The sequence below is a fragment of the Curcuma longa genome, chromosome 11 (genome assembly GCF_044706935.1).
Source record: "Curcuma longa cultivar G26 ecotype Majalengka, Jawa Barat chromosome 11, ITB_CL_G26_1.1, whole genome shotgun sequence".
NCBI lineage: Eukaryota > Viridiplantae > Streptophyta > Magnoliopsida > Zingiberales > Zingiberaceae > Curcuma > Curcuma longa.
The window spans coordinates 13,238,948-13,263,340 of NC_133871.1; the positions used below are offsets into that span (position 1 = coordinate 13,238,948).

The following is a 24,393-nucleotide window of genomic DNA, read 5'->3' on the forward strand; positions in this document are numbered from 1 at the left end:
TTCGCAAAGCAGAACCAAAAGGGCGTGAATGAATAAAAAAGGAATCCATCATCGATTTGCTATCGCACACTTGGAATGATCATCCTTGTACTAAAATTTATTACGCGAGGCGAGAAGCGTGTTGAGCTACTTCTTCCAAGGTCGATACAAGTCGTGGCAGATGGAGTTCATGCCATTTGTGTTCTTGATGTCGTTGGATGACGATCGAGTTGGAGGACAACACAGATGGCATGAAATCTGAACTTGTGATCCCTGTCAACAACTCAATCTAACCTGTTACTTGGGTGATTTCTTGATACAAGGTGCATTAACCAACAGAATAGACAAGAAAATTGGTCATGGCGAGTCAGTTACATCAGAGAAGGACGTTAATTAATTGATTGGGCTACGAGACGGCGGTGAGGCCGAGGAACTCGACGGCGGACTTGGCCATGACGGCGGCGAACTCGGAGAAGCTTATGACGCCGTCGCCGTCGGTGTCGGCCTGGCGCATCATGTCGTTGAGCTCGCTGAAGGTGAGGGGCTGGCCCATGCAGGCCATGGACCGGGCCAGCTCGGCGGCGGAGATGTAGCCGTTGCCGTCGCGGTCGAAGGCGTTGAAGACGGCGAGGAGCTGCTGCTGGTTGAGCAGCGCCTGCTCGGTCATGATGGGCGCGATGGCGCCGGCGAGCTCCTCGAACTCCACCGCGCCGTTGCCGTTCGCGTCCATCCCCTCCAGCAGCGCGTGGATCTGGTCGCCGGAGGGCTTCAGGCCGAGGGAGCGGAGCAGGGCGGCGAGCTCCAGGTGGGTGAGGCTGCCATCTCCGTCCATGTCGAAGCGGTCGAAGATGCTGCGCAGCTGCCGGAGTTGCTCCCCCTGCAGCCCCCGACCGGCGCCCATGATTTTCCGATGGATCAGAAAAAGAAAAACTTCAAAATTTTACGGAACGGATCGAATTAAAGGAAGAAATAAATTGTTCGTTCGGCGGATTGAAACTGACGGTGTGAAGGATGGAATTCGAAGTTGTTCGGATCGAAAAGAGGAGCTGGTAAAATTGGAAAATAAAAATAGGAAAAAAAAAAGGCATGAGAACGTCTGGACGGGGTCCCAAATTGGGATGTCAATTTTAGAAAAAATCGAGATAGAAGTTCCCTTTTGAGGACTAAATATGGAAGATACGGATAGATAGATAGATTTTGATGATAAAGATGAAGAAAGATTTTGACGATAAGTTTGAAAGTCCATTCTAAAATTAATTTATTCCTTCTCGTTTCTTCTTCCGTTCTCTAAGTTACCCCAGTGCGATTATGGATACAGTGATAGAACATAACCTGAAGTTCTATAGATACGCACACATAAATTTGCGATCAATTTATTACTGGCAACGCATCTGCATGCATTCACTAAGGATGAAGGGAAGGAGCATCGGAATGGCGGTTGCTGGTCGGCGCCGGCGGTGTAAAAGGAGACACTCTTGCGACCGTTTCAACATCTCCCTTCGCAACTATGCCCTCGACTCTACCTTCAGCATGAGTCCATAAATGTACTGAAGACGAAAGTCATGATCAATTCGAAGCGATGCAACAGGAACGAAGTTGAATTTGGGAACCAAACCTTGTGTTTTTACTTGCCGTGAATTGGCAGTGGATGAGAGAATGCCGACGATGAGGAAGAAGAAGACGACGACGAAGAGGATGAGAGACGGGGACGAAGAATTAGTCTTCATTTTTGCACATGAACTGGCTGCTAAAGCTTCCTTCCCATTTATAGGGATCCAGAGATATGCTTGTGTTGCCAGCAAGTGGTTACTTACAGACAAGGAGTTGAGAATTTTGGGATTTGTTTGCTTTTCTTCCTTCTTGCTTCTGCTTTAACTAAATCCTCTCGTGTCTTCAGACGTAATCCAATCTTACATCAAGTTATTATCAAATTAACTCTTATTTTCAAGCACATTTTTTGTCTTGATAACTGTTACGGCTGTAAGGGTTCTGAATCCTACCGGGTCCGACCCTCATGTCGGCCCTCCGTGGTCGACTCAACAGACAACCTGAGCCAGTCCGCGACTCGTGACCCCGATCCTGAGTCCCTTTCATTATCGAACTTGATCTAACTCTAGAGCGCAGAGCCATCACCCATCGGTGTCCAAGTCCTAGTCCTGGGGCGAATCCCCGTGGAGACCGACTCCTAAGCCGAGCCGAATCCTCGTGGAGACTAACTCCTAAGTCTAGCTGAATCCTCGTGGAGATAGACTCCTCAACCCAGCCGAGTCCTCCACAGATTCGGCTCGGACTCGGTTCAGATAACTTTGGTGCCCTGCTCCATTAAATTTTACTCTTTTCATCATACAGAACCCTATGACAACCCATCATTCCTCCTGACATACCTCTGCTATCAATTATGGTCCCTACTATGACAAAACACGTGCGAAATGACCCTTCAACTGCATGTCAATGATGGGATTCCCACTCTGACCGCTCCATTCCTTCTGACAACGTAATCACTAGTGATGGAGCATCCTCATTAATTAGAATGGGATGTGACATTCCTCTCGCATATATAGGGAAATCCTCCCCTCAAAATGAGGTACGTGCACACATAACTACTCTTCTTCTTATTCTTCCTATTCTTTCTCCAAGGACTGACTCAAGCTCGGAGTGGTCGTGCTAGGACACCCCTTGGTCTTCCTTCTCACGATCGTTGTGGTTGCAGGTATTGGAGGTTCGGCGACCGATCCTCATTTGACCTCGCTTCACCCTGGTGCGGAGAAATCAATGACACATCCAGGAGCGGATCTTAACCGGAACAATAACAAATTTTTATAACAGTTTATTGAACTGATGTTTTAATCTATAACACGGTATTATATTGAGAGATTTTGGCAGGCGTGACCCGCACGTGCTCTCCTTCTCGTGGTCAAAAATAGTAAAGCAGGCAACAAAAATCCTGAGGAGAAAACAGAAACGTAAGCGCTTCGGCGATAACATTTCTTCCGGAGGCACGGCGAGAGAGAGAGAGAGAAAGGTGGATGGGAAGCGCGGGTCTTCTTCTTCTTCCCCCTCCCTATGCGCAGTTCTCTTGCTTCCCTCGGCATCGCCTCCGACCCCCTAATAATCGGGGCGGCGCCGCATCGCTAGCGGTTTTCACTCCCCTCTCGAAGCCCTTCCGCAAGCGTCGCCGCCTTTGCTGCGCCGTCGTCAAAGACGACGCCCTTCCGGAGGAGAAGAAGGAGGAGATACCGCAGCAAAGTCCAGGTGAGGGAGTCGGCGCAGCCATTGAAGAAAGGCCTGGTGCGTTCTCTGCTTCTCCTTCATCTTCCGGATAATTCGAAGTTTAGTTTTAATTCCCAAATCGGCATCTTCTTGTTCTCCTGTTTAAGTTAATTAGTCGGTTTTGTTGATAATGTTACTATTTAGCAACACTATTATTGTGCTAGCGATTTTTTAAGTCTATGATCTTGTTTAGTATGGCCAAAGAAAAGTAATGGAAGAGATGAATCGCATAATTAATATAGATTTTGTTATGCGAACAAAAGTTCCACTTTGAAATGAATTAGTGAGAAGGATCACCATCAGTGAACAGTGAGTATTGAAAACTAATGCAAGGTCAAATATCTAGAACTCAATTCCACTCAGCTGTGATTTCTGTATCAACATCTATCATGTTCCTTCTTATCAAGTTATAAAAGCTCATTTGACTGCAGAGTCATGCTGCTGTACTCACAGATGTGTGTGTATTATTGTCAAACAAATTTATCATTGTGATAATAGCCGTGTTCTCTTGGAAGACATTGCTAAAATCGGAACTAGGATTAGTAATTAGATGGACATTTCTTTCTCATTGTTTGCAATGAATATTTTAATTTTTTTCTAGTTGAAGTCTAAACTTATCCACATTCTTGTTCGATTAGTTGTTTATACATCAACAAGAGACAGATGTATATCTCAACTATTCTAGTCAGCTATGGTAGTGAAGTTTTTGGTCTATTTTTGCTAAATTTTAAACCTAACCCAACTTTCTGCCTTTTAAGTCCGGCCAGCTTAGGACTGACATGAGAAACAATTTGGATAGCTCTCTCTACCCTCTTTGTTTCCTCTAAGGATGGATTTACTTGGTGGAGAGATAGAAAGGGGAGGGGGAGGGAGGGAAAGGGAAAGAGAGGGAAAGCTCGCAAATAACATATGGAGCATGAATTACTCATGTAGTATTTTGTGTGTCATTTCCCTCCTCCCTACCCCTCTCCCTTTTGTCTTTCTTCGGAAGCAAATTCGGCCTAAGTGTGTTATTCTTGATACTTCTTTACTCACCCTTGTGGAATTACAATAAATATGGTGTTCATTGTTCCATCAGAAAATGTGGATATGCCTCCAACTTGGAATAAGGTATTGTTCTCTATTACAAGTATAGCCGTGTTCAACTGTACAACCTTATGGCCCATTTTAGTTGCTACATTAACTAGGAAAACATCATGATCTTTCTTATGCCCGGAAATGTCTTGAGCTGCTAAATTGGGAACATCAAAAATATAACAGGAGATTCTTTTAGACCGACGTGTAATGTTTCTTTTAGATGTCAAAATGAAAGAATGCATTTCATGTGATTAGATGCAGGATCTCTTTAAGGATCTCTTTAATTTGGGTTTTTTTTGGTTGCTGCACTGACTGTTTCATCAGATAGATAATCAAACCCTTCACTACTACAAAAACAGTCACTTTGGATCCAGAAATCAGCTGCAAGTCCCATTACTTTCATTATAGTAATGACGGCGGGAATCAATTTTATTGATGTTTGAAATATTTGATGCTTCACATTACCTAAAAATGTCACTGATATTTGGTGCAGATGATAATATTATTGAAGATTCATTGCAAAAAATCCAACAATATGAAGAGAAAAATGCCCTTTATAGTTTTCTCTATCCTGATAAAGAGCTTCTTCCAGATGATAAAGAGATGAGCATATTTGACCATTTAGAAGAACTTCGTCAAAGATTATTTGTCTCGGTTTTGGCTGTGGGAGGTGCCATATTGGGTTGCTTCTGTTTTTCTAAGGATTTGATTGTACTCCTTGAAGCACCTGTTAGTTCCCAGGGAGTTCGCTTCCTCCAACTTTCACCTGGAGAATTTTTCTTTACAACTATAAAGGTAAAATTTCTTATCCCTGAACTTTAGCAAAGTTTCATCATACTTTACTTTCTTTTTCTCATGCCTATTACTCAAATTTTAAATTTTTATTGCTTCTAAAAGCTCATCGTTTTGTCATAATTTGACAAAAACCATTCTGTCTTCATGATAACTGTTTTTCCGTAAATTAGAAATACTGGTTGTATTTGTATGTGCATGTCTATTTTCATTTTAGATTTTTAGTTGTGTTGCGGTATTGCTAATTTGATCAAGTTAGAAAGGTTTACAAATAGAGGTGGCTGTCAACTTTAACAGATATATTTCAATAAATACAGGTATCGGGTTACTGTGGGCTGCTTCTCGGGAGTCCTGTCATTCTATACGAGATCATAGCTTTTGTTCTTCCCGGTCTAACTAAGGATGAAAGAAAATTCCTTGGACCAATTGTGCTGGGATCCTCTGTCCTATTTTACGTCGGTATCGCCTTCTCCTACACAGTTCTAACCCCGGCAGCCTTGAACTTCTTTGTTAACTATGCGCAAGGTGCAGTCGAGTCACTGTGGTCCATCGACCAGTATTTCGAGTTCGTTCTCATTCTTATGTTCAGCACAGGATTGTCTTTTCAGGTGATGCTGGAACACCATATATTCATCATACTTCCTAAACAATTTATAGCTTCAAAAATGTTTGTCCTTCCATTCTTGTGCAGGTTCCAGTCATTCAACTACTGTTGGGGCAGGTTGGACTGGTATCTGGGGACCAGATGTTATCGATCTGGAGATACGTCGTGGTCGGCGCCGTCGTTGCAGCAGCAGTTCTGACACCCTCGACCGATCCCCTCACCCAGATGCTATTGGCAGGGCCTCTGCTGGCTCTCTACTTGGGCGGCGCATGGATGGTCAAATTAATAGGCCGCTAGTTAGATTATACATTGCTTTATTACATTGTTAGGTAAATCTCCGGAAAGATTGTATATTTCTATTCATTAAAGCTGTATTAATCTTGTCAACAATAAGAGCTAATGAAATATATTCCCTCTCCAACCTTCTACATTGCATGAGTATGGAGACTGTTCCAACGATTGAAATCTTCTGTTTTGTTTGCAAATTGAATGGACAAAGGAGTTGAATGAGTCTAGAGCATATAGCAGATTGTCTATTCTTCAAAACTTTGTTAATCTCTAAGCATATAGCAAATGTTAGTTCTACATTATAATCTTCTCATTAATTGCAAAAGGTCCTCTCGAAACATTAAAGTCAGTCAGTCAATTGCTGGTGCAGGAGCTAAAAAAGTTGGGAAGATCAACAGTTTGAACATTTCTGTTGAATTTATCAGTTTTGTCTGGAAATATAAGCCAGTGCATGCAATGATCCCTCTCAAATTGTAGCTACAAATCATATTGTTTTTATATATAATTAATGTTCTCTTTTACAATGATTGCTCACAATTTTATACATGCATTCTTAATCCTAATTAAGAAGGAGAAGATGAAGATGATGAAAAGAATTCATCTTGGACAGCAAATTCCTTCCTCGTGGATGGTCTCCAGGTTCGGCCTCCTCGATCGGCACATGCTTAGCCTGTACTTGAACTCTTCGATCGCCGCCGCCGCCGCCGCCCCCTCCATCCCCTCCCCCAGCTCCGCCGCCGCCGTGTTTTCCGTCTCCGGGTCAACTATCATCGGCCGGTCCGGCAGCACCCGCGCGCCTCCCGCTTCCCTCCGCACCTCCCTCTGCGCGGCCAGCAGCAACGCCCCCATGTCCGCCGCCGTGACCACCGCGCCCGCCCGCTTCATGGGGAACATTGCGTACACGTGGCCCATCTCCAGCTCCTCGTCCGCCGCCAGCGGCGCGAACCGCCGCCCCGCGTGCATCGACCGCGAGTTGACCACGAAGTGCCCCGGCGCGTTGAGCATCATCTCCGCCGCCGTCGCAGGCCCCTCCACCCGCTGCACCTCGCCGCCGGGAAGGATCACCTTCGCCGACCGCGAGCCGCCGCCGGGACCGCCGGCGAGCGCGCAGGACACGTAGTTCCCCATCGACCACCAAATCAACCAAGAATCAATCCACCACTAACAAAACTAAAACAGAGCAAGCAATTACTCGACCAATTCAGGATCTTAACGTCGATCAAACACACACACATACATACATATATACGTGGAGATGGGTGGAGGAAGATTCGATGAATGGCACGGGTTCAAACAGCTGGATCCGCGTCGAGGACAATGGTTGTACCGTGGCAAACACAGTTTATTAAAGAGAGAAGGAGTAAAAGTCGAAAACTCTGAGAATTGTCAGCGTGACTGCGTGTGGAACCCGCAGCGGTTCCTCCCTGTTCATAGTTGGAGGGCGGCCCGCGGCTGCGGCGGTGGAATAATAAAACAAAATTTTAGCATGTGAAAATTTCATTTTGACCATTGGATTTCGTTAAATTAAAATTTTACTCTTGGACTTGTCAAACTGGGTTAAAATATGCATCAAGTCAACCGCAGTCGACGTCATTTTTTTTTTAAAAAAAAGAAAAATATTTTTTATTTGAAATAAACAATTATAGTGTGAAAGGTGAAACTTCCTGGCAGAATAAAACGGGCCAACTACTGGAAGTTTGTCAACTGTTCTTTGAAATATAAAAACAAAAATAAAACAAACAAAAAACAGATCGGATTAATCACAACACTTGACTGATACTTGCAAGGAAATGCTACTGCAATTTCTTAATAATTCATGCTTCAGGGTCAATTAGGGGATTTGATCAAAGTCAAGGTACATTTTTTGGAATAAAAGTTTTTGCATTTTACGTGGTCGTCAAATTATGAGATGAATTTAATTTCGATAGATTAATTAGTCTAAATTGACACTGTCTTACGTTCTAATTCAAAGCTCCAACTTTGACCACTTAATCCGACGGTCCTCGGCAACAGCTGACTAATTGCATTTGACTGCATGAGAATCTAACAAGTGGATGCTATCCACGATTTTCATTGTAAACTCTGACAAACAGTGAAAGTACATTTAGAGGGTTTTTTTTTCGTTAAATCTATGTATAACAATAATAATATCATGAGAACTATGATCACATTTTAATGTCTGAAAATCTGTATACCAGTACACAAGCTTATCCAACAGTATGATGACCTTGCCAAAAGATTCACATGCAAGAACTTACCATCAGAACAAAACAATTAATGTCTCAAAGATTGAAACTTTAAACTTTATGTTCAAAAGATTAACATAAACCAGGAGACATAAAACATAGCATGAGTTCCTCTGCAACCAACGTTCAACACTGGATTAAACACAATCAAAAACAAGCAAAGCAATGCATCAAACATAGTTTGATTGTTTCTCTCAAAGCTGACAAAACTGGTTTAAACTCCTCGAGTGACCTGAGACAAGGGCACTGCGTGTCACATTGCTCAGTTAGGCAGAAGATCCTTACTTTAATAGCTCATGGCACATCGCCGTTGTTTCTTTATGATATTTGAACAGCATACAATTAGCCACAATGCAGAAACTCGACCACTTCGTTGTCAGTGTTCAGAAACCATTTGACTTGCCCTCTTTGTCTAGCACAACCACACCATCCTGCCTGGCTACAATGACTGACGTCGCCAGGCCTAGGAACATCCCATGCTCAACCACACCGGTGATCCTCAAGATGTCATCACTGATAGCGCGGAGGTTGCCGTCGATTCCATACTCGAAGAACAGGTCTACGATATAATTCTTGTTATCCGTCACAAATGGCTCCAGTTCAGACTCTTTTTCGGTAAAGGCGCTTGCTTTGGCGTTGATAGATGCGGTCCTGAGCTTGAGGTTGAAGCCAGAAGTTCCGTCGAAGAGGCTCCGGAGTCGGCGGAGAGTGAGGGCCCAGCCGAAGGGGATGACCTCCACAGGGATTGCCAGGCCGCTGCCACCGAGGCGTGGGACGAGCTTCGACTCGTCGACGATGACCACGAAGCGGCGACTGGCGCCCTCCACCATCTTCTCGCGGAGGAGGGAGCCGCCGCGGCCCTTCACGAGGTTGAGCGCCGGGTCGACCTCGTCCGCGCCGTCGATGGACAGGTCGATCACTGGGTGCGAGTTGAGGTCAGAGAGAGGGATGCCGGCGGCCGCAGCGCGAGCGGCGGCCCATTCGGAGGTGGGGATGCCGACGACGTCGCGGAGGTCGCCGCGGCGCAGGAGGTCGCCGATGCGGTCGAGGGCGTGGGCAGCGGTGGAGCCGGTGCCGAGGCCGAGGACCATGCCGGACCGCACCAGCTCCACGGCGCGGAGGGCAGCGACGCGCTTCAGGTCGTCCTGAGACGAGATGGCGGCCGGCGGCGCAGCAGGGGGCGCCGCCGTTGCTTCCGCCGCTGCGGGGCAGGAGGGGTGGAGGAGGCGCCGCGATCCCATCGTCGGATCGATGGACGAAGACTGCGCGGCGGAAAGTGAGAAAAAGGAACGATTTTGACACTAAAAAAATAATCAAATAAATCGGGAAAAAGAGAGGAAAAAAAATGGGGACGGAATTAACAAAAACGATTGGTGGAAAAATATTTTTCCCTTTCAAAATTTGGGAAATCTAAGGACTGCCTTTTTAGGACTAGGGTTAGGAATTGGACACGCAGAGGACGACGAGGAGTGGCGCAACGGCGAAGACCTCATCTCGTGGGCTTCAACTCAATACTCTTTTTCTAAGATGACACGTGCTAATGAAGCCGGAGGCAGTTCCGGTGCTTGGTGTTCGGGCAGTACACCGGATGGCACGGTAGAGATCTTCGTGCGTTACTGAGTTGATAACAAAACGGACGGCTAAGATCTCTCGCAATGATAGCCTGTCGGACGCGTGCGTGTGTTTGAGATAAAGTGAGGATAAAACTGCATCCTCTACCCGCGCCCCACCTCCTCAATAATTGGATAGTTTTTCTCAGGAACGAAATCTGAGGCTGGTATATCCGGCGAGTAGATTTCTGTATCTCGCAAGCTCCTCAAGATGTGATGTCGTCATAATTTTGAACTTAAATTTTGATTAAGTCATATAAATATAGTAAAATTATTTTTAATATTGTATTACTAAATAAATGCTATATAGTATTTTTTTTATTAAGTTGAATTAAAAAAAATTTATAGCTATGAGGAGTACATAATATGTAGCTATTATAATAATATTAAAATTAAAATATTTTTAGAATAAGAAATATAATCGACTATTTTACTTTTTTTTAAAAGAACAATTACCTCATTTCTACGTCCATGATTATTAATACATATTATATTCAAAATTAAATGAGTTTAAAGTTATCCATTTAATTTAATTAATTTGTACCAGTTTGTTTACGGCCATAATTGAAAATGACTAATTGGGCCGGGCCGGGCCAGTTTGTTTACGATTGAGCCGAATCGAGCTGCCTCCTCGATCCGTGTTGTCCTTTCAGTATCCAGTTATCATCTTCGTGTTTCTCTCGCCGCCTTCTTCGCCGGAGAGAAGAATCCCTACGATCTACAAATCTCTTACTTATGACGTGCTGGATGATTGTGAGTCAAACTCCGGCTGTTTGTTGCCGCCGTCCGCCGGAAAGGAAATCGTAGAAGGCTCACGTGGTCTCCTCTCTCCAGCCTCTGCGGCCGCCACCGGAAGTAAGTTGGTCACTTCTAATAGATTCATTCTGCTTCTCCTTCCTTCTTTTCTTTCATCTTCATGATGATTGGTATCGTAAGGAATGCAAAAAAAGAAAGGAACTTGGTTATTCGGTCTAGGGTTTTCCTTGCTGAGATACTGAAATAGGAGTATTTGATTGTTACATACAGTTTCTAGGGAATCAATCTCTCGGATTTTTTTATTTTTTACCACTACCGTTATGTTTTAATTTGCTTCTACCAGTTGTATCACATCCTACTTAGAAGAAAGTCCGGCGGCTCATTAATTAGAGGACAAAGTTTTTTTCCCCTTGATGTGGCTATCATCATCCTGATATCATGCTAGAAATTATTTCCTCCTTTTAGGTGACTACTGACATAGAACTGTATTATTTGGGTGCCACAATAGTGTGCACGCGGAAGCACGTCTAGACTCCCCAATTTGACAGTATCAATGGCGTTATCTAATGCTGTGTTAATTTTCTATTTTCAGGTTGAAAGTTTCACCACTTATACTAGTTCACTATATTTTGCAAGCTTATCTCTTAGTGTGAGCCATAGAAAATTCAAGGAGTAAGAAATCACTGGGGCATGGAGAATGTGTATGATCAATCATTGCCTTCTGAATTTGACACATACTCACATTCACATACTACGTCGGATGCTGCACCTACAGATCCACCTGCACCTAGTTCTCCGGTGCCTCCTACAGACAATTGTGACAGACACACTAATGGTTCAGCAAATCTTTTCCCTATTAGGCCCTCTAATATACCCTTCCCTTCAGCTCAAAACTTTCTGCATTTACAACCGTCTCTATCCAATGGGCCCAGCACTGCACCTCTTCAAAGTTTGCCAGTGGAAAACAGTTTTAATTTATCAGAACCGCATCTTGACAGTGAAAAGGTCCAGATTATCCAGGAAATCATTCATGATGGCACTACCAACTCTAATTCTAAGCTCCACAATAAACATCCTGAACAAAGTTTACCTGTGCTAAATAATCAGATCTCTGGTGGAGTGTCGCAAATTGCAGAGTATGGTATGGTAAATCATATAGGATCAGTAGATAACAGCTCTGAGCTGCCCAGTGCTCCTGAAAGGGCTGAAGAGGATCCAGGGGTTAAAACATCAAATTTATGTAGTGAAGATTCCAGAATTGAGACTGCTGCTGAAAAAGCTGTACTACATAAACAGGTATATTTCCTAATATACTGTTAACACTTGATGTTTCTGCTTGTTGTGGTATTGAAGTTATGCCAATTTGTCACATCCAGGAAATTATTACGCAAGAAATTATAAAAGTTCAAAGGTCAGTTTTTCTCGTGTGTCTCATTTCATGTTGCTGGGCACTTGATGTTTTAATAAGGAAGTGATCATAAAAAACTTTCAAGTTATTGTAATTTGTTTCCTAATCACAGACAAGTAGAGGGCAGAACTGGATCTTTGGACGACAGCAAAGATATTCTGTCTGGGCGCTTTGATCCCAATGCATTAAAGGTGTGTTACTTTTCATCCTATATATTTAACCATCACAGCATAACTATTTTTTCTGAATACTTTTATTCAAAGCGATTGTGTTTTTTTGTCCTCTTTTACTGCTTACTGTAGGAACACTTATTGAAGATGACTTCTGATCATAGGACTGAAATGACCAATAAACGTGGGAAGGCGATCCACCATGACAATGGTAAGTCATGCATTTTTTATATATGTTTCATGATATTTCCAGCTCTTTGCATTTGTTTAATTCATTTGTAATTCTTAAGTTTCAATTTTGATAAATTATGCTTCTTGGGATCTTGGAAGAATATATATGCATTTCCTCAAATCACATTAAGTTAATACACCATATTTGAGCATGTACTTTCTTCAAGGTTCCAAGATAATGATGCCCTAACATCATAACTGTTGATGAAGCCAATTCTTTCCTGATCAATCATGATAATTCTTTCCTTTTCTTTTGTATGATATTGTCTATACTTATTTGACCATTGTAGATTTCCGGTCAGGCAATGTTGAAATTGGTAATGGCTATGGAGTGCCAGGTGGTGGTGCATATTATGCTGCTCCCTCATTTAATATTCAGTCCAGTAAGTTTCTTAAAAAAAATCCTTTAATGTTATAAATTCATGTGGAGAGGTTTGATGAGCATCTGGTCCATCAGGGAAAACCAAAGATGAAGGTCTTAGTTTGAGTTCCCCAATTGAAGTTTCAGAATCAAAGGTTGCTCAAAAGGAGTTACCCGAGTATTTGAAGAAGAGATTAAAAGCAAGGGGAATTCTTAGAGACGTCAAATATGATGATAGTTCCAAGATAATTGAAGATGCAAGTTCTTATCCTAATCTAAAATTGTTGTCTTTTTGCATGTCTCACTAACTCTAATCAATGACTTCACACTGCATGCCAGAAATTGGAGCATCAAAATGATATGGCAAAAAGTGTCTCTGTGTTACCTATTGGTTGGGTAAGCATGTAAAATGTTAATGCATTTGCCATTTTTTATGCACCAGAAATTTCTCTGATATGGCAAACTTGATCTTGAAATTTATGTGAGTTGAGTTCAATTTACACATATTATCTGACAGGTTTCCGTATGCTGTTTTGTAATGTGAAAGTTCTCAACTTTTGTTGTGGCTTGTGCTGCAGCACCCGGATAGATTGTTTGCCTCAGCTGTTAATCTCATGTGGTTGTGTGCCTTAATTAATGATCACATGGTAGATGAGAATATACTAAAGGAATTTTTATTGGAAAATGAAAAATGATCTCTTTAATTAGGAACCTTTTTCATAGGCTTTATGTTAGCATGGTATCGTAAGGTTTAGTAAAATTAGTGAGACGTGCTAGGTGTAACAAATTTAAGCTAGGTAGAATAAAGTAGGATTGTTATTTAGATGTGAGTACTTATTTTATTGGACCTTTTTATTTTTTTAAAAATAATGTATTTTTGTTTTTTGCGATTCTACTAGTTAGGTTAATAAACAACGGTATGCATAAAATGAGGCTAATGACTTTCTCTTATTGTCTTAGATTGAAGCAAAGGATCCGGCCACTGGATCTTCCTATTATTACAATGAAAAAACTGGAGAAAGCCAATGGGAAATTCCCAGTGCAAATGATAACTATAAAGTTGCTTTGAGCCAGCACCCATTGCCAGATGATTGGCAAGAGGCAATTGATAATTCTACTGGTATGATGGAAAAGTCCTTAGTTTTAGCTGAGACATTCACAAAACCTATGCACCTTGATGATACCCTATTATCAAACGGATCGCTATTTTTTTTTTCTATTTCATATATTCTGCTTACAGTATTTATCTGGATTTTATCAGCTTTGATTCATCAGATTGCTATTTTATTCGAAAGTTTTGATATTGCTTACATATGGGAGATCAAAACCATCATATTGTTCCCTTATCTACTTTAATACATGGGTTTTTCAACTGTAATAGGACAAACATACTACTATAACATAAAGACACACATCTCGCAATGGGAGCGGCCTGCTTCAAGTACACTGAAGTGTTCACAGAATAGTGTGCACAATGTTACTCATGGACAATACTTTAGAACCGAGCACTTATACCCTAATCAAGTGAAAAGATGCATGAGTTGTGGTGGATGGGGACTTGGCTTGGTCCAAGATTGGGGCTATTGTAATCACTGCACACGGTATTTCTTCTGAATGTGCTACTTTCTGTTAGTTTATGCTTCATTTGATTTTCCTTATGCATAGACAAATTATATGATTCTAGTTTGCCTTGGTATGTTGATATAGATATGACAACATAGACCGATATTTTTAAGAATTGGTTTGACATATCTTTTACAAATGCTGAAGGTGCAGAGAAAAGGACATTATGGCATTGCACAAATTGTGTTAGTTTATAATAATCTTTTGCATGTTGTTTCAAAGTTTCTCTGTATGTGTTTATGACCAAAGGATGCTAACTAACTATTCAGGGACTAAGAGATGACTCCTAGATCAAATCCAAACTTCAACTTTTTCTTGAGCTATGATTTTTAAGGTTGAAAGAATAATTCTTTATATTAATAAAAATGATAGATAATGGGCTATGTAGGCACATTAATTTGAGAACATGCAAATATTCTAGCATTCAAGAGTCACAGTAGTAAGCATGAAGTCAAGTTATTTGAATCATCATTTCTCAGGAAGTTTTAGTAGTTACCGAAGCATATAGTTAAACATCTGATCAGTTGGTTATATCTTCAAGAAATCTATGTGACAGATTAGTCTTTATTTGCCATCAGTAGCCTACGTCTGCATCTTCTGCAATTGTCGGTGCATACTAAGGCAGACAGCGAGTTTTGATTGTTGGTTATTGACCAATTGCAATTTTTCCCTGTATACTTTGAGTGCTGTGTGATCATTTGACATCTACTATTTTGTCGATCATGCTTTGCTACTGGACAAAAAAATGCTTAACTTTTTTAAAGAAGGTTGTCAAACTTTGACATAAAAGAATCTATTTCATATGGATATAACTTCCGCACATTTAGCTCTCTGTTTTACATATTCATATCTAGCGCACATTTTCTATTTTGTAAGTGTTTATTTATTTATTTTTTTAAAGAAGGTTGTCTAACTTCCACATAAAAGAGTCTATTAGGATATAACTTCCACACATTTAGCTGTCTGTTTTACTCATTGTGTGCATTCATAACTATTGTGAATTTTCTATCTTGTGCTAATCTTAGGCTGTACACATGTGCTTAGCTATCCTTCCTTTGTGTATGATACATCACTCTTATCCCAGAGTAAGGCAATGATTCTGGTTTCCTTCAATTAGCAAACAGAGCTGCACAACTATAATTAGTCAATCTCTCTTGCTACATCTTGTACTTGACAATCAGTTCTTTCTTCTCGTAGCAGCCATACACGGGAAAGTTAAAAGAAGCTTGTTTGTATCTCTTCAAATAAAGCTGAGGGTAAATTGCACAAGTCATGATTCTCTACTAGTCAACACTTGCTACAGTTGACCTTTTATCCTTCTTTTCAATTATATTTACTCTGATCTCCCTGAATATAGATATTAATTTACTCTCTTTCTCTCTCTCTCTCTCTCTCTCTTCTTTTGTAGGGTTACTTGTATCCTCCACTTCCTCCAGAAAGTACGAATTACACGAGTACTTTATGATGTCCCATGTCATCTTCACTGGTAGTGGAGGTTTCTTGTCTATTATTTACCATATACAGAGGGGATGGAGCTGCAATTCAATTTAAAACTTAACATATTATACGCATCAGCCTAATTCAATTTCTTTTTCAAAGATCATTATGCTTTTGAATGTACAGAATCAGCTTATAGAAAAACTACATAAAATTAATAAATGATATTTTGTTACAGGATTCACAATCTCCCATTTAAACAATATCCAGCACCTTATGTAGCAAACGATCAACATGGAAAATATGATGCTAGCTCAGGAGATCAGCCAGGGAAAGCAATTCCCAAGCAAAGGTAATTTATTTCCTCACCTCAAAAAATACACAGCAGAAACAGAACTAAGCATGCTGCATCAGCACTATTTAAATGTTTAAGTAACCAAAACATGTGCTGTTATTAGCCAATTGTTGATATGTAGGTTGAGCAAGCCTCCGCTTGGAAAAGGCAATAGAAGAGATAGGAAACGAACATTCTCCGAGGATGATGAATTGGACCCAATGGATCCAAGCTCTTATTCAGATGCTCCACGTGGCGGGTGGTATGTTTTGTTAACTAAATTAAATGTAAACAAGTACCATTGCATTGTTAACAACTAGTGTTTGAGTTGTAGTTTTTAAAAGTTCATGCTTTTAGTAACGCTATTTGATCGGTTCTGTGATCATTTAGGGTTGTGGGCCTTAAAGGGGTGCAACCACGAGCAGCAGACACCACAGCCACTGTAAGTTTTTCTGATAAATGCTTCTTGTAAATTTTTTTACTAGGTTTATATGACTCTTCTTTTTAGTAGGGACTCTGTCTGGTTGCTATGGAAACCAACATTAACATTTCTACCTGATCTATTTGCTCGTGTTTTCGGTCTGATCCAGGCTGATTTTATTCTGCATTTCAGGGTCCTCTGTTTCAGCAGCGTCCCTATCCTTCTCCCGGTGCTGTCTTGCGGAAGAATGCCGAGATTGCCGCACAGAGCAAGAAGCACGGATCGAACAATCGCATGACACCAATCTCCAAGAGGGGGGATGGAAGTGATGGACTCGGAGACGCGGATTGAACTTCATTCGTCAAGGCTATCCTACTGAGGATTTCCTGGAACACTCCTTGGAAAGATGAACATCACCACACACCCGACTGCAATGCACCATTTTTCCATCATCGGAGAGCGGCAAACACAAGATAATGTAAAGGATCGATGTGTATGAGATTGACATGTAAGTTTAGTATAGTTTTTTATCCTTTTATTTCTGTTTTTTTCATCTTTGTTTCCATGGATTCCCTCTTTTTTGGCTAATCTGATAGATGAATAGAATATTTATAGACAATCTTCCATTCTAGATTCAAACTTTCAACTACTTCCACCCTAAACCCTAAATCAAAGAGCAACCAACCCCAAGAACAGCTGTGATGCTCTTGTCGCCAACCTGCTGTCTATGATGTCTACTGGAGAACTTGCATTATCTTAATTTTGATATACGGTAAAATACATGAAAATAATAATATTATTATTTTTTTCGTTTTATATCCACGAGTGGTAGAGTTGATTGAAAATGACTCTTTTTTGTGAGTGATAATGAGTTTTTAACTCAAATTTAATCTTATGAATTTGTTTGGTGGCTAATGATTAATGAATTATTGTCAATGTCGTACGTCTTTGATATATCTTTATGCTTTAATAGTACCTTGAGTGGGTCCTACTTAACCAATCATTAGCTAACTGATCGACCTAACGCATTATATTTTAGACGTGGAATTAATTAATCCACATCTTTATTGTTGTTACTACCTATAAGTACTCACAATATTAAGTACATTCAAAGTCGATTATTAACATAATGGCGCTACTTAATTAAATGTATTGGTTTTCTAATTAAGAGGCATTACAGTGTCCTGTTAATCATCCGATCTCATAATTCGTTCACGTGTTTAAGTGCATGATTCTTTTTAACAAAAGATGGAATCTGTCATTCCAACGATTCCACATGATTAATTTTACAATCATCGAAGATAAATAAGTTTTATTATTTTTCTAAATATTATTAAATTGGGTGATAAAATACTATTAAATTATAATAGAATTTTAAAATTATATATAAATAAAAATACTCTTTTATATTATATTATCACACGTGAAGTTTCTTCAACCTCAAATTATATCCTGTAAATATTCAACGGTAAACCTAACAAAATAGACTTGAGAGCGAGATCCTGTGCCGAGGGTTGACCAACGTCCAGTCAATCTGTAACCAATGTAGCGTGTGTAGCAGTTCAGCCGCAAAATATTTGCTTTTTGACTTAATTCGAAACATAGCTAATTTGACTTTATAGGCCCACTTAAAGTCAACTCTATCAGAAATAGCTAGCAAGCTCGAAAATGTCAATTCGTTTCCTGCCAGCCTAAAATTTATAAATTTTACAAATGTGTTTGTATGTTCTTGAAAAACGGATTTTTTTTTTTTTGAATAAACAGGTTCATTTCTTCTGTGTAAAAAAGCTCAATTTGACTTAATTCCTTGACCTCAAAATCTTCCAATGTCAACCCACCAAATCTCACGTAGCGGCGCCGCCATGCGTCGGTTCATGCATGCATGAACACCCCACGCTTGAGGAAAAAAATATGCAAAAATTTACATTCTTTTTTATTTCTAAATATTTTTAATGAAAATTAAATATAAATCAATTTTTTCTATTAAATAATAATAATAATAATAAATTGTACTCTCTCCTAAGTTATATCTTTTTTAAATTAATTAAATAATCTACCACCAATATCTTCCCTGATAGAGATATTTTAACTATTCATAAATCTCCATTTAGATCAAATGGATTTAGTTCAATAAATTCTTTCATTATCTACAATCTAGTAAATTCAGTCATTATTTATATAGATTTAAATCTCAAACATATGCACGAATATATATTGATAAGTTGAATATTAATTATGATCATTCAATTTATTATTTTTAAGAAAATAATAAAATATATTATATGGTAAAAATAAAATAGAGGTAAAAGAGATGGCGCCCGGTGAGCACGCGGAGAACACGTGCATGGACGTTTGGGCGCTTCACCCCACCTCCCTCCCTGTTTAAACACATCCATCTCAGGTTAGTTCCTCTGTCTCACTTCTTCAATCCCTGTCTCAGATGCGTTCCTTTCTGGCAATCACAAGCTTTAAGGTGGCCAAGGTGAAGTTTTTATCCAGTAAAGTTTTGATCTTTCATGTCTGCTTGCTGTGATTAGGGTTCTGAACTTATATATGGAGGTAGCTGCTGGTTTTACATGTGTTCTCTGCTTTGTTTCCCCCAAGGTTTTTTGGGGGTTGTTGATTTATTTTGTTCTTTTTTTTTTTCTAATTTAGGGCTACGCGATTGTTGTTTCGTTCTTGTTTTTCTGAAAAGAAAAGTTTTTTTTAATGTGGAAGTTTGAAAAGTTAAGAAAGATTGACCCCTTTTAGATCATTAGTATGTCGCTTTTTTGGCATTTGATAGACTTTTTGCTTAATGATCTAAACCAAAAACTTCCTTTTTACATGCAATTTTGACAGCAAGACCTGCGATTTTGACCTCCTGATTCATGTTTGTCTGCAAGATGATACCTAAATCTCATTGTTTTTAAGAACGATGAGATGCATAGCATCAGGGACTCTTCCACCTCGCCTAAACATGGAAATAGCATTCTCGAGTTCTAGAGTTAACTATGAAGGTAAGGATGATGGAATGGAAGCTCTCATTAAGATGTTCCTCAATTCGGGGAACGAGATGAAGTCCATCGGTTTCAGTAGAAGTGAATTCCACTCGACGGCTCTTGAGGTATTCCCGGAAAGGTTTCTACTTGAAGGTTCCGTAAAATCGGAAACAAGGATTTCCATAAGGAGCTCCAAATCTAGTCTTTTGAAGATGAGATCACTCGAATCGAGCTTGAATATGTCGACTGAGTGTCCCAAGCACCAAGCTGCTGTGAAACTGCAGAAAATCTACAAGGGGTTTCAAACTAGAAGGAGGCTTGCAGATTGTGCTGTCCTCATAGAACAGCGTTGGTATGGACTTTGTTCCCAGGTTTAGTGGGTTTTCATTCTGAAAAGGATTTTCTTAGTGACTGTGTTCGGATTGCGCATTGTAGGTGGAAGCTGTTGGATTTTGCACTGCTCAAACTAAGTTCCGTGTCGTTTTTCGATATCGAGAAACCGGAAACTGCAGTTTCTCGATGGTCCCGTGCAAGAACCAGGGCTGCTAAGGTAGTTGATACTTTTTCTATGACAATTGTGTTGATTTTGGTATGATGTTCGAGCTTAAGCTTCTCCTTCTTCTCCGTTTATAGGTTGGCAAAGGTTTGTCAAAGGATGAGAAAGCTCAGAAACTCGCTTTGCAGCATTGGCTAGAAGCAGTAGGTTAATCACGCACCACTTCTTCTGCACGTTAGCTCATGTTTTGCTCAATCTATTATTGTTAACCTATGCGCAGATCGATCCTCGACATCGTTATGGCCACAATCTCCAATTCTATTATGATTGTTGGCTTCAATGTGAGAGCATGGAGCCCTTCTTCTATTGGTCAGTTTGAAGTTTCACTGAATTGTTTGTAAGGGACAAAGTTCAATTAGGGAGCTTAACCACCACTGCCATTGTGGATTAATAGGCTTGATGTTGGGGAAGGAAAGGAGGTCAATCTCGAAGAACAGTGCCCACGGTCGAGACTTCAACAACAGTGCATCAAGTATCTTGGCCCCGTAAGCAATGCCATAGATTATCCAATTCTTTTCATTTGCAGAAATATGTGAAAGGATTTCTCGATTTGCAGAAAGAAAGGGAGGCTTATGAAGTAGTAATTGAGAATGGAAAATTCTTCTACAAACAGAGCAGACAATTGCTGAACACATCTGATGGTCCTCAAGATGCCAAGTGGATTTTTGTCTTGAGCACATCAAAGAATTTATATGTTGGTCAGGTGGAAGTTTTCTCGATCCATTGAAATTTTATAGAAACACTTCTTGTTTACATCCTTTAATGAATTCTTCAGAAGAAAAAAGGTAAATTTCAGCACTCCAGTTTCCTTGCTGGAGGAGCCACATCTGCTGCTGGGCAATTAGTTGTAGAAGATGGAATTATCAAGGTAAATGTTCACTAAATATGTTGGTTTATGTTCCTAAGAAATCATTTGCTACTCGAGAGGTTTAGCTATTCGATCATAATTTGTTAGGCTGTGTGTTCTCATAGTGGGCACTACCGACCGACAGAGGAGAACTTCGAAGAATTCATGAGCTTTCTTGTGGAAAATAAGGTTGATCTTACTGATGTGAAGGTGAGCAAGTTCATGCACATTCTACTCGTTTAGAATGCTGACAACCTTAATACTATGAGTTAATTTGAGTGAAGTCTTGTTCCTTTTGCTTGCTCTTACCAGAAAGGTCTCGCTGGAGAGGATCATGAATTCAGTCATGAACTTCAAAAGAGCAACTCTGGACTCAAATTCTCTGAAAAAGAAATCAGCACTGAACCTGAAACCGAAGCGAATGAACAAACACTAAGCAGTGATGCAGCAGCACAGATATCTTCATTTGAGGAAGTAGGCAGTTTGAAGGGGGAGAACTAGATAGGACTAGTTCAGATGGAGGAGAAGAAAGTGCAGTATCAGAAAATCCTTCGAGTTCAGAAACGAATTATATTTTCATAAAAAATAATCTCTTTAGCAAGGAGCAAGAGGAGGATGCAGGAGCATTTGTGCCATCAGAGTTGATACTTAGGAGGATCAAATCCAAGAATGGAATTGAATCTTATCAGTTGGGGAAGCAGCTTTCTTTCAGGTGGATATCAGGTGCAGGGCCTAGAATTGGGTGTGTTGGACTACCCGCCTAGGAAATCCCTGGAGCAGTCCGAGAAGAGCCAAGGAAGCATCTTAGGAACTGCACAAAACATAGATATCATAGAAGAAGCCAGTCCTCTTTGATGGATCGTGTCGAAAAGGATCCAATTCATCTGTTTTGTAGATCTCTCCACACAAGTAGAGTATACTACACAAAGTGTACAAAACAAATTTGATGGTTCACAGAAAGTAAATTACACACTACAAGTTGTTGTTTTCAGACTGATCTTAGTTCCATTGTTGTATTCTAATTTTCGATTTCCTTTTTGATCGTGTGTCGATATCTTGTGTTCCTCGATCATTCATCCTCATCTTCAGCTAAAGAATTTTGATCTCAGTGGTGTACATTTCTGATCTTGTGAGGGGAACATGGAGAATACTCCCATCTTCTCTCGACCTGAACAACTAGTGCCGTCCATGACTTTGACTTTGACCTTTGACCTGTGACTTTGACTCTGACCTGTGACTATTCCTTCGTCCTCATCTGCCATTTGCATTCTGGATTCAACTAAGTTTGATCAGTCCTGTAGTCCTCGAGCAATTCACCAGCTAATAATTTCGAGACAAGAAAAATCAGCTAAAAAAGTTCTGGTGAACCACCAAGTCGCGGAGGATCTATTGTCCGACACGCTAGATTATTCAAATCTCCCCCGACCAATTATATTATTTCCTCATCCGCCGGCGCGTCTGCTGACTCGGATCAAGACTTTTTAATTCCTTCGGCGTCGGCGATGAGTCTGCTTAATTAACTACTCACTAATCCTCAAACTCACATGATTACCATACCTAATTACTAAATTTTACTGTATCTTCATAATTTATTTTTATTTTAAATACTTCTGAAATTAAATAACGATAAATATCTTTAAAACTTTTAAGCTTTGCTAGTTTATTTAATTAAGTAGTGACGTAAATACAAGAGCGGAGACAACTGCTCTGTGATGCTATATCCACCACGTAACGAATATAAAGAATGAAATTAAAAAGTTTAAAGATATCTAGAGGCCAATTATTATTCAGAATAACAGATTAAAAAAAAGTAAATAACAATATTAGAATTTAGCTAATCAAAAGTCATAAATTGATAAATCCGTGTTTTTTTTGGATGGATTCGATTTATCTGGTTCCACCGTTCGTTCGACACGTGGGAGTGGGTCCGTGTCCTGGTTGCTACACGTGCGCCTGGACTGCGATGCGGTCCCCCAGCACTCGGCGATCACCGTTCCTTGGACGCACTCGCGTTGATCCGGACGCCTCCAGCCGTCTGATGACGCGCGATCGCCGTCACGTTGCGTGATTCGCGCAGATGACGCGAGATACAGAGCTCCGCGGTTGAATCACCGCCATCCAATCGATGACCCCAGCGGGCACGCAAGCGCCCATTTCGCACGTTACCGACTTACCGATGGCGGCCGAATGGTAACCGGTAAAAATAGACGGGCGAATACCTGTCGGGCGGAAGCGAGACCGTCGGCTCCGCCTATAAATACACATCCTTGGAGCCCCTTCGCTTCGCCTCGAAATCTTGTGGTGGCGATGGCGGCGGCGGCGGCGGCGGCGGGAGGGGGAGGAGCGCGAGGGGAGGCTCACTTCCGTGGGGTGAGGAAGCGGCCGTGGGGGCGGTTCTCGGCGGAGATCCGGGACCCGTGGAAGAAGACGCGCAGGTGGCTGGGGACTTTCGACACGGCGGAGGAGGCTGCGCGGGCGTACGACGAGGCGGCGCGCAGCCTGCGCGGCCCCAAGGCGAAGACCAACTTCGGATCCGCCGACGAGAAGCCGGTCGCGTGGGGGCTTCCCCCGACGCCTCCGGGCTGGAGATCGCCGGCGATCGGCGGGCGGGACCTGTCGCTGGGGCCTCCGGCGGGCGGAGGGCCGGGGCGATCCGCGTGCCGCGTCGACGCCGTCGAGGTGGTGGCGCAGGAGAACGCCGCCGCCGCCGCCGCTGCCGCTGGCGGCGCGGCGGAGGCGAAGACGCCCTTTGCGTTTGATCTTAATTTGCCGGCTCCTTTCTATTGATGTAGATCGGACGGTCGAGATGCCTCAGTTAAAAGTTCTCGGTTTTTTTTTTTGAGCCGGTCACGGTTTTGTACAAAGTTTTTCACTAGAACCGGTTGTACGATTCAAACTTAGACCCGAATCCTCCAGTTGACTTGCCCGGTTCGGTCTTTAATGCCATATGTATGCGCGTCTTTTTCGATATTAAATGACCAAAATGCCACCGAAACTATTGTTAATTACTTTAACGCTACTTCACGCGCGGAGACAGAGCAGCACATTAAAAAGCAATTAATTAATGTTGTCGAAATCAACAATTTATTCTCCAATTATATATTACTGAATGTCAAAAAAAATACAATAATATATGATTTTTCAAATATCCTTAATAAAAATATAGAAATAAAGGGGCGTTTCCGAGATTTTACCGTCCACGCTGTGATTGCGTGCAGATAAAATATCAACAAAAGAAAAAAGAAAAAAAAAAAAAGTAAACGGCGGCCGCGGCGGGAGCAGAACAAATTGGCTGCCGCGGCGGCAGCCGCTTTTGGCAATAGATAATGAAAAGAAAAAAAAACAGAAGATGGCAGCGCGACGCATAGGCCGCATTAGCGAGGATTGCAGTAGGGCCCAGCG

At 41.2% G+C, this 24,393-nt stretch overlaps 6 protein-coding genes and 1 pseudogene across 9 annotated transcripts; 4 read left to right on the forward strand and 3 right to left on the reverse strand.

Annotated features, from left to right (window-relative positions):
• Positions 1–238: 238 nt before the first annotated feature.
• LOC141840123 (putative calcium-binding protein CML14) lies at positions 239–1,165 on the reverse strand. Of its 2 annotated transcripts, XM_074728023.1 has the most exons (2): positions 981–1,165; positions 239–856 (listed from the first exon to the last, which is right to left on the reverse strand). In XM_074728023.1, exons 1-2 carry the CDS (start codon positions 1,065–1,067, stop codon positions 386–388), a joined length of 558 nt encoding a protein of 185 aa, XP_074584124.1. In that variant the 5' UTR covers positions 1,068–1,165; the 3' UTR covers positions 239–385. The 2 variants fall into 2 exon arrangements, with proteins under 2 accessions (XP_074584124.1, XP_074584125.1); XM_074728024.1 differs by having other exon boundaries at positions 239–1,056.
• A 1,776-nt stretch (positions 1,166–2,941) lies between these two features.
• Positions 2,942–6,134, forward strand: LOC141840411 (sec-independent protein translocase protein TATC, chloroplastic-like). Its single transcript, XM_074728388.1, has 4 exons — positions 2,942–3,267; positions 4,820–5,121; positions 5,436–5,726; positions 5,810–6,134. Exons 1-4 carry the CDS (start codon positions 3,006–3,008, stop codon positions 6,017–6,019), a joined length of 1,065 nt encoding a protein of 354 aa, XP_074584489.1. The 5' UTR covers positions 2,942–3,005; the 3' UTR covers positions 6,020–6,134.
• Positions 6,135–6,481: 347 nt separating this feature from the next.
• On the reverse strand, positions 6,482–7,237 carry LOC141841564 (uncharacterized). Its single transcript, XM_074729739.1, has one exon. It carries the CDS (start codon positions 7,136–7,138, stop codon positions 6,608–6,610), a length of 531 nt encoding a protein of 176 aa, XP_074585840.1. The 5' UTR covers positions 7,139–7,237; the 3' UTR covers positions 6,482–6,607.
• A 1,300-nt stretch (positions 7,238–8,537) lies between these two features.
• Positions 8,538–9,702, reverse strand: LOC141840168 (putative ribose-5-phosphate isomerase 1). Its single transcript, XM_074728073.1, has one exon. The coding sequence runs from the start codon at positions 9,495–9,497 to the stop codon at positions 8,640–8,642; it is 858 nt and encodes a 285-aa protein (XP_074584174.1). The 5' UTR covers positions 9,498–9,702; the 3' UTR covers positions 8,538–8,639.
• An 824-nt stretch (positions 9,703–10,526) lies between these two features.
• On the forward strand, positions 10,527–17,325 carry LOC141839450 (uncharacterized). 3 transcript variants are annotated; one of them, XR_012602692.1, is made up of 15 exons: positions 10,527–10,721; positions 11,215–11,918; positions 11,999–12,033; positions 12,143–12,221; positions 12,333–12,411; positions 12,722–12,814; positions 12,889–13,049; positions 13,132–13,188; positions 13,753–13,912; positions 14,174–14,393; positions 16,091–16,204; positions 16,329–16,448; positions 16,577–16,628; positions 16,800–17,115; positions 17,240–17,325. XR_012602692.1 is itself a non-coding variant. In XM_074727193.1 (14 exons), exons 2-14 carry the CDS (start codon positions 11,313–11,315, stop codon positions 16,956–16,958), a joined length of 1,935 nt encoding a protein of 644 aa, XP_074583294.1. In that variant the 5' UTR covers positions 10,527–10,721; positions 11,215–11,312; the 3' UTR covers positions 16,959–17,145. The 3 variants fall into 3 exon arrangements, 2 of the variants coding, with proteins under 2 accessions (XP_074583294.1, XP_074583295.1); XM_074727193.1 differs by lacking the exon at positions 17,240–17,325 and having other exon boundaries at positions 16,800–17,145; XM_074727194.1 differs by lacking the exon at positions 17,240–17,325 and having other exon boundaries at positions 12,734–12,814; positions 16,800–17,145.
• A 2,337-nt stretch (positions 17,326–19,662) lies between these two features.
• On the forward strand, positions 19,663–21,846 carry LOC141837156 (IQ domain-containing protein IQM2-like; annotated as a pseudogene).
• A 1,452-nt stretch (positions 21,847–23,298) lies between these two features.
• Positions 23,299–23,932, forward strand: LOC141837157 (uncharacterized). The gene has a single exon (XM_074724607.1). It carries the CDS (start codon positions 23,299–23,301, stop codon positions 23,776–23,778), a length of 480 nt encoding a protein of 159 aa, XP_074580708.1. The 3' UTR covers positions 23,779–23,932.
• The last annotated feature ends 461 nt before the right edge of the window (positions 23,933–24,393 follow it).

Excerpts from the sequence above, each read along its gene's own strand:
- LOC141837157 (XM_074724607.1), top strand. The coding sequence starts at position 23,299 with ATGGCGGCGGCGGCGGCGGCGGCGGGAGGGGGAGGAGCGCGAGGGGAG.
- LOC141840411 (XM_074728388.1), top strand. The coding sequence starts at position 3,006 with ATGGGAAGCGCGGGTCTTCTTCTTCTTCCCCCTCCCTATGCGCAGTTC. Across the intron at positions 5,122-5,435 it reads TTTTCTTTACAACTATAAAG|GTATCGGGTTACTGTGGGCT; the intron begins GTAAAATTTCTT and ends CAATAAATACAG. Across the intron at positions 5,727-5,809 it reads GCACAGGATTGTCTTTTCAG|GTTCCAGTCATTCAACTACT; the intron begins GTGATGCTGGAA and ends ATTCTTGTGCAG.
- LOC141840168 (XM_074728073.1), bottom strand. The coding sequence starts at position 9,497 with ATGGGATCGCGGCGCCTCCTCCACCCCTCCTGCCCCGCAGCGGCGGAA.
- LOC141840123 (XM_074728023.1), bottom strand. The coding sequence starts at position 1,067 with ATGCCTTTTTTTTTTCCTATTTTTATTTTCCAATTTTACCAGCTCCTC. Across the intron at positions 857-980 it reads CGAATTCCATCCTTCACACC|GGGGAGCAACTCCGGCAGCT; the intron begins GTCAGTTTCAAT and ends CGGGGGCTGCAG.
- LOC141839450 (XM_074727193.1), top strand. The coding sequence starts at position 11,313 with ATGGAGAATGTGTATGATCAATCATTGCCTTCTGAATTTGACACATAC. Across the intron at positions 11,919-11,998 it reads AAGCTGTACTACATAAACAG|GAAATTATTACGCAAGAAAT; the intron begins GTATATTTCCTA and ends TGTCACATCCAG. Across the intron at positions 12,815-12,888 it reads CTCATTTAATATTCAGTCCA|GGAAAACCAAAGATGAAGGT; the intron begins GTAAGTTTCTTA and ends CTGGTCCATCAG.
- LOC141841564 (XM_074729739.1), bottom strand. The coding sequence starts at position 7,138 with ATGGGGAACTACGTGTCCTGCGCGCTCGCCGGCGGTCCCGGCGGCGGC.